General features: G+C 36.1%; 1 protein-coding gene across 2 annotated transcripts in view; it reads right to left on the bottom strand.

The window, feature by feature from the left end:
* ATM (ATM serine/threonine kinase) overlaps positions 1-13,873 on the bottom strand; it is a 62,028-nt gene that overhangs the window by 11,404 nt on the left and 36,751 nt on the right. For both annotated transcript variants that reach the window (XM_027900526.1, XM_027900536.1), the window contains exons 38-51: positions 12,687-12,774; positions 12,176-12,331; positions 11,304-11,412; positions 10,435-10,523; positions 10,237-10,339; positions 9,065-9,213; positions 7,561-7,665; positions 6,925-7,044; positions 5,693-5,927; positions 5,335-5,502; positions 3,659-3,778; positions 2,070-2,287; positions 1,103-1,310; positions 399-512 (exon numbers count right to left, since the gene is read on the bottom strand). In XM_027900526.1, the coding sequence (XP_027756327.1) occupies positions 399-512; positions 1,103-1,310; positions 2,070-2,287; positions 3,659-3,778; positions 5,335-5,502; positions 5,693-5,927; positions 6,925-7,044; positions 7,561-7,665; positions 9,065-9,213; positions 10,237-10,339; positions 10,435-10,523; positions 11,304-11,412; positions 12,176-12,331; positions 12,687-12,774 (1,982 nt within the window). The remainder of the gene's footprint in view (positions 1-398; positions 513-1,102; positions 1,311-2,069; positions 2,288-3,658; positions 3,779-5,334; positions 5,503-5,692; positions 5,928-6,924; positions 7,045-7,560; positions 7,666-9,064; positions 9,214-10,236; positions 10,340-10,434; positions 10,524-11,303; positions 11,413-12,175; positions 12,332-12,686; positions 12,775-13,873) is intronic.

Raw genomic sequence — 13,873 nt, 5'->3', positions numbered from 1 at the left:
TCCAGTGAAATTCTAGACATTAGCTGTCAACAAAAACAAAAAGATCCCATTATTGAAAACTGTATAGAAGTAAAAAAAAGACACTTAATTAACATTATTAATTCTTTTGAACTTCTAAGGTTCCTAAGAAGAAATAAAACGGTAATACTCAGATGGTATTTCCACAACTGAAAAAACACCCAAAGTACATTCCCATAGCTGCATAAGTCTACTCTTATACAACAAGAAAATCAATTAAGTAGAAAGGAAAAAAGTCTCCAATATACTAATTTTTAATACATCCTTATCACCTATGTAACTTGTTTAGCTACAACTGCACAGAGGAAGATGGATATTGTTTACAAGTAGGCACTACTAAGACAATCAAGATATCTTTAAATAAGAAAAGCATAAATTACATTATTCAGAACTTCGTGAAATCCTAAACCACCCATCATCTTAGTTCCCATCCGAGCAGCCAGCTGGTACATCAGAGGCAAAAACTTGTATGAGGGAATCTTCTGTGCATTTTTCTGTAGTAGAGAAAATTCAGTTAGAGAGCTGTACTAAACACCAAATAAAAACTGTAATTATATTTTTTTTTTTAAACTAAGAGTAATCATGGCTGTGTGACCAAATGTTAGTTCAGTGAGTATCACATCATCTTGGCCCATGTCTCCTAAATGCCACAAGTCGTTCACAGGAAAAGTAATGTTTTCTATTCTACATTTCATAGTTTTTCAACTAAAAGTATATACAATTTAAACTAGAATAATGCACCTAAAGATGTTCAAGATGGGTAGTTTCCAAGATTTGTAAAGAGCAAGGTGACCACAGTAAAAGCTCATGAGATATGCTTAATCACATAGATTTTTCAAATTAAAATGCTAAACTTTCAAACTAAGTTAAATTAAAACACACTGAGAAATACAGGTCTCACTGATGAAAAACTAAATGATGAGCTATGACAACCGAAAAAAGCAAGTTTTGCAGGAAAAGCTAAGCAGCTACACAGGAAAGCATACTGCACAGCACTGTAATTCATCTTCTAGAAACCTAGAAGAAGGAACCGAAAGATGGATAATTTGTCAAAGCATTAGGAAAAAACAGAGCAGACATATACCTTCATCATTTCATTGACTCTGTCAACTCCAGGATTTTCAAGCCACAGAGAACAGAGTCGGAATATCCACATATCATGTTCTTCTCCACTTAGTAAACAGCTGATATAGTTCTCCACTGCTTTACACAGGAAACGTTTACGATCCTCAGTCAGGGCTTGTATGGCACATTCATCCAGTTCAAGTTCTCGCTGAACCTTCACTGTGTATCTGTGTGAACAGACATTATTTTTAAACGGCAAATTAACTCTTAATGAACTTACAGCAAAGACATCCCCAGTTCTCTTACTTACTAATTTAACATTTTTAAAGTTGCTTTGTATGTACAAGCACAGCAAAATAAACAACTGAGAAATCAAACTGTGGGAGCTACTCCTTTGGTGTATGCACAAAGACCCACTGCTCTAAGTAAATTTTCAGTCAGTGTCTTCTTTTAAATGATTTAATCTCAATATTGGTATAAATGTGAATATCCAGTACAGATCATTTGTGTAAAGACTTCGGTTTCCAACAGCTGAAAGTCATCCTTTTCTGCTCACTTGCAATTGTTCTTACTAAATCCATATGAATCCTGCATTGAAATGAATTCTACTCTTTCACTAAATGTGTAATGGAGAAAAATCTCAATTAATTTATTTTCACTCTGTAACTTTTTCTTCTTTGTCAAATAAATTGAACAGATCCAGGGAATAAACATGAATTCCAGGCCATGATCATCCACACTGTTTAACTGTTGTAACAGTCCTCGGCTTAGTTTTGGCCCACACTACCTAGCACATGCATAGACCATGTTCAGGCACAGTTCAGAAACTATTCACAGGAAGCACTATGGATTTGGCCACTGTTTTGTGGAGAAGGAAAAAATCAGCTGTAGAGATGTGACCCATACTGTACCTCTTGCCAAGAGAGTTGTGAGAGATGGAGCCTTTGACAGCTCCACGGTAACCACCTCTCCATTTGAATGCTCACCTATTGGTTTGAACTCTACACTCCCTGATGAGGCCGACCTCCTCCTTGGCCTTCTTCAGTAGTGCCTGCTTATTTTCAAACTCTGAGGATTTCATGTAATTCTCAATTCGCTGGTACTGATTATCAGAGAAACGAGCCAAAGACAGGAAGGCCTTCATCTTTCCTTTCTTCAGCTCATCACTGCTCTCTCCACTGTGGCTTGCAGCAATTTCCACAGCCTAAAGGGGACGTAACAGTAACAGTAAGATGGATAATCAGACAACCAGTGCTGCATAATACTTGATTAAACTCCATTATCAGAGAAAGTTGGGGGTTTTTTGGGGGTGGGGGGGAGAGGGGTTGAGGCTGGAAGGGACATTTGGAGGTCATCTCATTTAACCTCCCCTGCTCAAGCAGGGTCACCTGCTCAAATAGATTATTTAATGTTGCCTGTGACGGAATACATATGCATACAAAATGAAATCTAGCAGGCTGAGTATTTTTCTCATAAGTGAGTTTAACCTTTGAGAAGGGTTTCAGTGCAAACAGCCAAAAAGATTATCCTGTATGAAACAGCTTTAAAAACCATACAGGCGTTTTCTACACTTTTCTATCTTTTAGAGTAACTAGGCATGAAGTTTTACAATAGTCTTAAAGCCTTATATCACAAGATGGTGAGAAAAAAAAAAAGAAAGGCAGTCCAAAAAGTGCCACTTATATACGAAAGTCATGGATTCAAATCACAGTGATGAAAGCATGTAGACAGTAATAGGGAAAAGTGACTATGCTGAATTTCACAAATTACCATGAAATAAAGAAATGCAGAGTGGACAAATATTAATACAAATATTTCTGTAACTGGCTAAGAGTTAAAAAAAATAAATTGCAGTAGTTTGAAACACTAGAATAAGACTTTCCAGCACTTTCAGGGGTAACCTTATCACTCTCTACAACTACCTTAAAGGAGATTGTAGCCAGGTGGGGGTTGGTCTCTTCTCTCACGTAACAAGCAACAGGACAAGAGGACACAGTCTTAAACTGTGCCAGGGGAGGCTCAGGTTGGATGTTAGGAAGAATTTTCTTCACAGAAAGAGTGACTGGACATTGGAATGGGTTGCCCAGGGAGGTGGTGGAGTCACCATCCCAGGAAGTGTCAGGGAAAGACTGGATGTGGCAGCGAATGCCATGTTCTAGTTGACATGGTGGTGGTCAGTCATAGGTTGGACTCAATGATCTTGGAGGTCTTTTCCAACTGAAGTGATTCCCTAATTCTGTGAAATACAAGGGCCACACTAAAAACCTGATGAGTGAATTATCTATCTTGAGAAGGAAGGACTGGGAATGTGGAACAGGAAACTAGACTAGTGTAATCACTGCACTTCTAAGCCAATATTAGACGTTTCACTGCGAATTCTATAAAGCCCTATTCTGAACATTTTATAAGATTAAAGTGTTAATAAAATAAATGTGAAACTATAATGTTTTTATAAGGAACCATACGTACAATCCAGAAAAATAAACCCTGTACTGAAAAATTAGCTTGACATTCTAACATCGTATCTTAGCACAGCATTATCTCAAAGACAGCGTATTTCAAAGACCAGATGCACCTTTTCTAAGTATTTCTGCATGATGACTGTAGGGTTTTCCAAGCACGTTTCTGCTAACCAGGTTCCACACAGCCTCAGACACTCTGTATACATCAGTTTCAGGTGAGGATCATTCTCAACCTTTGAAAAAGCAAGTTTTGGGAACAAAATTAAAGAGAGGGAAGCATCAAAAAAATCACCTTTTATATACAAGGTAGGCAATTTCTAAAGTTTTAAACCCTGAATAGAATTCAATCACTGATACCTATTACATACAATGCATCTACAAAGTCATTTACCATCCACATCTACAGCAATCGATAACCTTAAATCATTCACATTCTATGTTAGACTAAAGGAGAGCATGTATTTTAAAATACCTGATAATCTGAACAATGGAAAGCAGGATAAACCAATGACAAAATGTAATAAAAAATACATAAATTCACAGCATGTTTCTGGAATTGCATTTTCTAGTATCCCCACTTAGTCTGATGTATCACAGTACAATCCATAGATAACATTCAGGAATCATGATAATTAAATTATTCAGACAGAACTCTACATGGAAACTTGTAGAAAAAGTGCTCCAAGGAGATGATGGAGCAGGTTTCCAAAGGACTTGACTCCGGATCAGATGCTCAGCTTTAACTGTAGAGCAGGACAAGTTTGCAAAATACTTCTAGTACAGTGTATGTATTAAAGACCACATGATCAAGGTGGCAACACTGACTGTGAAATACTGAAGGATACCAAAGGCTAGGAAAACACAAATCCTCCTTACATAGGGAGGGTAAATGTAACACCAAAAGGATTAAATTTTTGGAGGGTCTCATCAACTGATTCATGGAGAAATCACAAAAATCAAAAGACCATCACCTCTTGATTTTGTCCTGATATGTATGGAGAACTTGGCCCAAAATTATTCAGCTTTTCTGAAGTGTGATATTCCTTAATAATGTATGTGGATTCAAAGCAAATGTCTTTTACCCTTCAAAATTACTCAAAGAAAGCCACCGTAGCTAAACATAAATGTAAGGACACGAAGGCATTTTTACCACAGTGCTACACAAAATTAAGTTCTATCCAAATATTTGTCAACTATATTTTAACCAACATCATCCAGAGAGACCTGGACAGGCTGGATTAATTGGTCAAGACCAACTGTATGAGGTTCAACTAGGTCAAATGCCAGGCCCTGTCCTTGGGTCACAACAGCGCCATGCAGTGCTACAGGCTTGGGGAAGAGTGGCTGCAAAGCTGCCCGGAGGAAAAGGACCTGGGGGTGCTGGTCAACAGTGGCTGAACAGTGGCCAGCAGTGTGCCCAGGTATCCAAGAAGGCCAGTGGCATCCTGGCCTGTATCAGCAATAGTGTGGCCAGCAGGACCAGGCCAGTGATTGTCCCTCTGTACTCGGCACTGCTGAGGCCACACCTCAAATCCTGTGTTCATTTTTGGGCTCCTCACTGCAAGAAAAGATACTGAGGTGCCGGAGCGTGTCCACAGAAGGGCAACAGAGCTGGGTAAGGGACTGGAGGACAAGTTACAGGAGTAGCAGCTGAGGGAGCAGGAGTTTTTTAATCTGGAGGAAAGAAGGCTCAGGAGGGAGGGACCTTATCACTCTCTAACAATGACCTGAAAGTGGAATTAGGATCTTTAAATACTTTAATTCCCATAAGTTTATACATAACACATACCTGAAACCAATCTGCATCTAATTTTTTTATCATCGTTTTAAGTATATTCAGTGCAAGACTCTCTTCTTTTTTAGCCCAGAAAACCTGAGCTTCTTCTAGTTGCCATTCAGAAACGCCACATCCCTCTGGATTGTGTTGTTTGATCTGAAACATAGCTCTTTCTGGAAGCTGAAATTGAAAAAATAATCATAAACAGAAAACACATCTATAAATACAAACTACATAGCTTAAGTCTCCAACTAACTGAGCCATTGAATAAACTTAGAATACAGTTCATCTTTAATATTCTTAAAAATTAAGTTCTTTTCCTAACTAAAAAACTAAACATCTTTTCCTGATCCTTCCTGGAATTTGTTACCTGTGTATTTTTAGCAGTTCTTGCCAATCTAGAGAGCTCCACCAGATGTTTGGTCAGGATGTCTTTAATACATTCTCTTTTGGTATTGTCATTCTCCTTCTCAAGCAAGATTTCCAAAATTACAGTGCGCAGAGCCATGATGGGTTCCTGGAAATGGAAGTCACTGTCCTTGAGAAGTTGGGAGTGTCTCTGCCATTTCAAATAAATGTCATTCAGTTGTTGAGTAGTAACAGATCTGCAATTGTTACGAAAAGAAAAAAAAACAGTTACTAATTCTCATTCGACATTTGTGAAATGCAAGACGAGTTAAAAGTGTACTGAGAAATTTCACAAAGTACAGTTCCAAACCAAGAAATAGTCCATAACACCCTACCAATGTTTGCTATCTATGGAATAAACTGGCAGCCTTCCAGTTTTAATGAACACGAAGATCAACATTACTAAGGTGAACTGCTCCTCTGTAAAAATTGATTACAAAAAACCCTTGTGTTAAAGGTCCATCAGCAAAGGGAATCGCATTCAAACAGAGGGCTGCTTTAAAAATGACAGATCGAGACTCCTGTTTTATTATATAGGTTATATATGGATTAATACAAGAATAAATTCTAAACTGTCACACTACAGGTTGCCATTTCACGTATTATTCTCTTAGGCAATTCATTAACTGCAAAAAGCAATAAGGTTCTGGACAGGCTGAATGACTGCAGGTTGACTATTAGCTACCAAACTGATACAACTATGACAGAGAAAATTCAATGTTAATAGCACTACTAAGATAAATACCTTCCTGGTATTAGAGGTCCATCAAAAAAGTGATTTAAACTGAAACAACATCCAATAGAGCTATGGGCATCATGAAGGAAATGGAAAACATTTTTAGAAAAGAAACTACAAGAGGATGACTCAGTTACCTGAGTAAAACAAAATCTAGGAGATATGACTGCTACTTTGGAGTATACTAGGGAACTCAATAAAAATGAAAGAAAATAATTATTTAAAATACAGTATCGGCATAATATCAAATAATTCAAACTAGACTGTGAATAAATCCAATCTGGAAATTAGGAGAATCTAAAATTGTCTTCACATAGTAAAGCTAAAATCCCTTAAGATCAAATTTTGAAAATATCATGAATGAAATTTGATGAGGTCGTTACAATTCTCGTGCTATGCTTGATTACTAAAAATTCTCAAAGCTCAAAAAGTAATGTGAAATAATCTTAAAAAACTACCTGGAGAACAGCAGACCTGTGTTTTCCAACTCTCCAATCAGCTGTAGTCTACAAAGGGTTGGGTATAATGAATAAACAGATTCAAGACTGCCTTTGCACAGTTCTTTGACTTCATTCACCCTACGGATTTAGCAGAGAAACAATAAATTTATTTTTTTTCCACTATCCACAAGGAATTCCAAATTTCTATAACATAATTTCCACATAGTGAACAGAATTTAAACAGCCAAATTATTCAGTCTGGAGTTATTTTGTATTACCATTACAATGAAAACAAAAAAAAAATGAAATAAATGAAAACACAGTAAGCATATATAAACACCAAAGCCTATATGATAGCTCAGCCAAAGAAGAGCACCCAGCACTGAAATCCACTTAAGAGGAACACAAAGTAAAGGATGTATACAACAAGAGATGTATCTTCAATTAGCACACAAATTATATATGCACAGATGACAAACTGAAGTTAAAAACTTAGAAATAAAGTTGCAGTCTGGAAGTATTAATTTATTCTATACATGAGACTTTATTTAAGGCCATAAAACCCCATGATAGTCTTTCATATATAACCTGGGACTAGAAACGCACACATTGTCTCCCTCTCTCTCTCTAACAGCACGGTATTTGCATAGTTACCTGGCATCTTTAAGACTGTCATGAAAAGCAGAGAATTCCTTATCTCGTAAAGACTGAAGAGCATCATACAGTGATTCATGGTAACCTGGTCTTTCTGTTTCATCTCTAAGAAATAAAACAAAAGCAACATAAAATAAAAGGAAAAGTACATATCTCTACAAAGACATCAATTTTACCTCTATGACATATATTTTTAGTTGTACATTTTCTGCAGCTGGACTGCTACTTTGATTGATAAAAATAATGATGCAACCCTTTACATTTTAAATTAATTTCGCATTTTACAAATTCAAGCTGTTCTTTTAAAATAAAATAAAAACAGTAATTGTCAAAATATTTGGAATACAGAGAATATGTTCACAGTTGCATCAAAAATATGCCACACACTCAACTGCACATTAAAAGTTTAATCACAATATTTCTCTCAGTATTATTCTGAAAGATAGATATTATAGTATATATACAAGTTCAGTTAAGAATCAACAGTTTTGTACAGTTAACTTCAGAAATATTTTTAAAATGGAAAAAATAAATAAAATCAGAGGGTTTGAAAAATCCATAGTGTTCAATTTAATTTTCCCTTCTTTGCCATCTTGGCTTTTCTTTCTCCTGCCATCTCTCTCATCTTACATGTTCTTTTTCTGCTCCTGTATTAAAGCTGACTACTCTGCCTAGGAGGGTTATACAGACCCTAACCCAGGGATGAAGAGAGCACACCTATAAGAAGTTTGTTCTGATTGTGGCATAACAAATGCCCTTTAACAGGCTGTATGTGAAGTCCTCCAGATGAGTCTTATCAACGATCTCATGACAGTGCAGGAGAAGAGAATGAACACACCAAGAGTGTATTCCCCAGAACACCTCTCTGTATGTCTTAGGAGAAAAACCCTCCCTTCCTCTGATTACTAAAAGTTGATGTATGAGGGGACCCCACCATGTAACTTCTGCTTTGCCAAAATGTAGTGTGTCTCTTCTGTATTCTTCCTAAACCGTGCCATGATGCAGCTGTACTATGAAGGGACAGACACAGATCCTGGCTAGTCACAAGAAATAACTACTGCCATATAGCCAATGATACATTAAAGGAGGAGATTACTCATTCCATGAGGGAATAGCCATAAATCAATACTGGTGTTTGTCTATCCAGGTCTTGATAATCTCTTGGGGCTTATTAAGTAATATTTTCCCCCTTTCCTTACAAATTAAACATTACAAACTACCTAATCCTCATTTTTACTTAAGGTAAGTTAAGTCTAAAATTGAAAAATTCAGTTTACAATCATGAACAATCAAAAAAAATTACCCATGTTCAGTTTCCCAGGAAAATGGAAAGCGATGTGCATACAAACCAGACAAGTATAAGTGAAAAACACTGCTTTTACATTCAATTATTAAGATAAATTAGGTGACCTGCTTCACAGAAACTAGATTCTCACCTTGTCTTTTTTTGCTTGGATCTGACACCACTACCTTTTGCTTAATAAACTAGCAAAAGTTGGTTTACCTGACAAAAGAGATGTGGCCCCATTGCATATTCCTCCATGCTGCCTGGTAGCGCATTTCCTGCAGTTCCGTGCACCACTCAGTGTTTTCATGTTCCAGCCCTTTCAAATACATGGAGAGAGTGTGGCAAAGACCAAAATTCTGCAAAGCCTGGAATTAAGTAAATTTCTACAAGTTGATTTTCTTCCTTTATTAAACTGAAGTGTTTTTTGAGAACACTTTATCTTTGCAAACAAAGAAGCCTTTGCAGGTATGACAGAATCATAAGTATTTCTAAACTCAGCACTATATAAGATGAAAACTTTTCAATGAAACTACTAATCCCACTATTGATATCTGCACCCCCGGGAAAGCAGTTTCATTACTACCACCATGGCTGGCATTTTTTAAAATAGATTTCCACACTCTGCTTCAAATTAACTATGAGTTCACATTTCTCCATTCCATCATTCCCAATAGTAAGTCAAAGTGGATTTTACATAATGAACCGTTTTCCTGGATTTGAAAAGGTTTCCTGCAACACCTATCTGTTTGAAGACCATAATGTCTTTATAATTGCGACCAGTTAAACAGATTATGCATGCAGCCATTATGAAGGAGAAATGCAACAGAATTTTAGCAATGATACTAAATAATCCAGGGTAAGAAAATAAAAGAAAATGTTCACAGGAAAATGAAATGAGGAGAGAAACAGATATACCTGTACTACATTATTACAGAACTGGTGTAAACATTTTTAGGCTAAAAAAGCAACATACTTAATTCTATTTATTTATTGCACTGGAAATACCAGTTTCAGTCAGATAGTTGCCATAATGGAGAGGTTTAAAGAATAAGATAGGAAAAGTATCCAATTACATTACTTTTCATATCCTGTCACTTTAGGATCTTGACAAAATCTGTAAAAAATTAAATATACTTATTTTTAAGTATTTCACAAAATTCATCACCCATGACGTGGGTGAGTGACAAGAGAAATAGGAACCTTAACGTTTTCAGGACAAATACTGAGTTGTCATATATCACACAGCTTGGATTATGTATGACAGTGGGCTGGACTTGATGAACAAAAGGATTGCTTTCAGTCCTAAAACAATTTTGGACTTAATACGAATGACTCAGTAGGATGGATATCAATTCCTACATTTATTTCCTCTTCTAAAATAAGATTACCTCTATTATTCCTGCCTGGCGAGTAGATGGAGAGAGGCTTGTCTCAAGGTCATATGTTACAAGGGCTTTCTCCCATACTGCTTCATGCTCATATGTTCTTAGCCTGTTGTAAGTTAACAGGACATTTTCAATCGAAGTTCCTTACTAATAAATGAAAGCAATGACTTTAAAGAACATAAGAACATTAATAAATTATACCGTGCTAATGGCTGTAACATTCTTCCTCCACCACAGCCATAGAGACTGTCAGGTTCTCCAATGCTTCTGTATATGTCCATGAGAAGGTCCTAGAACATGCACCACAAAAATGAAGTTACCTTTTTTTGGAACCAGTTCAAGTTAGTTTTACATATATCATGTAAGTTTGTAAACACAAGTCCTTGCATGCAATATTATAATTGTTAAATTTTCCTTTATGCAGTATCTGAGCCTGCTATATCACAGGAAAAAAAGTTATGCAGTCTAGCAAAACTCTCTTCAGGACTACCTACCCACTCTGCTAATTTATTAAACAAAAAACCAGACCTGGGCCTTAGGCAAACTGATTGCAAAACAAGAAGTACTGAAGGAGCATCAGACATACCAGCTAAACAATGAATCTTAAAAGTTACACAAGCACTATTCTAGAATAATGAACAACACAAAGAAGAAGCTTGACAAGGCTACTGGATCAGATTTGATATATCAAATAAACTTGTAGGAGATAATACTACTTTGGTTTTGATTAGTACAGCTTCCCATACCACCTGTTCATTTTTAATGAACACATATCTCTGATAAAACAAACTTAAAAATACTTGGCTGGTTATCAACACGAGGTCAGTTCTTTCAGGGAACAAAAGTCTGCTTGCTGTGATGTAAAATTTGCCATTAATTAGTGTGTCAGGTGAACGAATATTCAATTTAACTTGTCTAGAAGGCGACTAAGTTCACTTCAATTCAAAGCATGAGTAAAACTTTCAAACACAGTTCTTGAATTCAACTAGACCTGCCTTCAACTTAGATGAAACCTACTGTTAATAGTAATTAGATGAGGTTTGCTTTCAGATTATGAAGCGCACATGTACCTGTAAACTTAAGCCAGTTTCTTCTTTACTTTTTTCATTCAAAGTACTAATAGTTGTTTTTTGACTTTCTTCTTCAAATGTCAAACTCTTGGCTGCTTTAAAAGAAGATCTAAAAGAAAAGTTTCAACCAGTAAAGTTAAATGAAATTTCATACAAAGAACTAAAGAAATTCTGAAACAACAATTAAAAAGTAAGAGGCACAAACAACAAATGCAACACCATGCCTGTCATACCCCTAAATTATTCAAAATAGCTCTCCACTAGAATAATGATCAGCTGAACTGAGAATATCAACATCAAGGGATTTTAACACCAAGGTGTTTTTTCAAAGATAAAAAAATACACCCTGTAATTTCCAATGTTTTATTAGATCAAGTTGCTTTTGTGAATGGCCAAAGTATTCTTTCTTCTGTGAAAGAATAAAAGCAGTTAGTTAATGTATACGCTTACAACCTTACTCCTGTTATTTTTTCACTACCTTAGAGTTATTTGCCAGAAAAACAAAGCTTCTAAACTAGTTTCATATTTTGATCTTGCTAGACCAGAAGACAAAGAAGAAAACTCCTTCTCTACAAGGATCATTCAGCTCAATCCACACAATTCTGGTTATCATTCTGGGGTTTCTTTCTCTCCTTGATTAACTTCTGGCTGTAATTTAAACAACAGCACTAAGAAAAGCTTCTGATTACAAGTCAGTGTGGTTTGGATCACATTCAAGGATTGGTAGAAATATTTTCCATGTCCATACATGCACCTATGGAATATTTTTAAAGCTTCCTTGACTTTTCACATATCAAAACACCACTGGGACACACAAAACATGACCTATTTTACCAGAAACGTCAATAAACTGCACTCCTCAAGCCACGTACCTTTCTTGCTGTTTGTCTCTATTTATCTTGTCTGCGTAGATTTCTGCGTAGAGCAAGGCTGTGAAGTGAGCAGCACAAGACTGTGCTGCTATAGCAACCTCAAGATAATTCAGATCCAGCCAGAAGCTGTCATCAAAAACTGTACCTGAAGCAGATCTGATTAAATAAAGACTTTAATACTGCTGTAACAGACCTTCTCTCTAATATTAAACAAAATAAATCCAATCTAACTATAAAGCTTTCCAAAGGCTAATTTTATTTTAGCACCCCCCTCAAAACCCAAACTACAAGAAGTTTATCAGACAAAAAGTTTTTAGAAAACTCCTTCAGCATAGTTAGAATCCTTTAAGGCTAGCCATATCACTTCTGTAAAAAAGGCAAGGTCACTACTATATCTTCATTCTTTTAACTGACATGTTCCCTATCATGTTCTTCTTTAATCTAGAGCATCAACAGATCTTAGAACAGTCATAATTAAATTAAAGCAACATTTTGGAAAGTGGTAATTCACCTCTTTTGTCTTCTTAAGTAATCAACAACAGCAAGCATGGTTCGTCGAGATACTTTATCCAAACTTCTAAAATTATGGGTTTCTTGCTCTGGGATGTATATTTCAAAGGAAAGAATATAATGAACTTTTGTAATAACATATGCTTTTTACAAAATAAAAATGTCTAATTTGTACTCAAGAAATAACTAAAAACTTCCTTGGATGGCATTTCCAAAATTAAACTAACTGTTCGTCACAAAATATATTTCTCCTCCTTACATGATGTTAGAGATATTACAGTAGTTTATACCACAATTTTATCAAATTATCTTTGTATTAATAATTTATGTATTATATTTCTTCTTAAAGAATTCAGAGATGAACTAACATGACTGCACATATCTCCACAACAGACCTCTTCTCTTAGGCTTGAGCCATATTATTACAAAGTCACAGAAATACTTGTTAGTGGCTTTATTGCAGATTTCATAGTGTGGATGCTTACACAAAAAACACTATTTCCCACAGAGACACATTTAAAGAGTTTATATTTCCATGTCTTGCTTCTGGATTAAAAAAAATAAAATAAAATCAGATGGCTAAAGGTTGTGTTCCATTCACTTGTTTAATAATTTCCCCATTTTTCTGTTAATTTTTGATTTATCAATTACAAGAAGGAAGAAAGAGGGAAAGCATAACCAAAGGTTGGATTACTACTACGTTACAGTAAGATGCAAAACTAGCAACTTCCCCTAAAGAACGCAAAAGCCATAGTTTAAAGAAGTAGTATCTGGGCATTTTGCGTGTTTCAACAAAGAGAAATGAATGACACTTAGTGCTACCAAAGACCTTAGAGAAGGAACACCAACTCTCACATACAGTGGGGACACTTGACTCTCAGTTCCTAATGCACCATGACATTTGCTCTCCATCCCCACGAGCTGCTCTACTTGGCAGTGGAGACAGCATCTCACAGGCAGGGTCCGTTCTGTTGGACCATACAATCAACGCCCCAAAGAGATTGCTATTTCCTCTTTTATAATTCCATCAGACGAACAATTGAAAATTTCTGAATGCGGTGACTGGCATGACGTTCACACTATTTATGCTTTAAACTGCCAATTTCTAGAACTTGAATGTCAAAATGGATTAACAGGAAGACTCCTGTTCAGACGCGCTCTACTCTCTAGTGTCTAACTGTCTGCTCT

This window comes from Empidonax traillii, unplaced genomic scaffold (assembly GCF_003031625.1).
Source record: "Empidonax traillii isolate 1590-97213 ecotype Southwest subspecies unplaced genomic scaffold, ASM303162v1 scaffold21:size2437335, whole genome shotgun sequence".
Lineage (NCBI taxonomy): Eukaryota > Metazoa > Chordata > Aves > Passeriformes > Tyrannidae > Empidonax > Empidonax traillii.
This window is presented reverse-complemented; position numbering and strand designations above follow the sequence as displayed.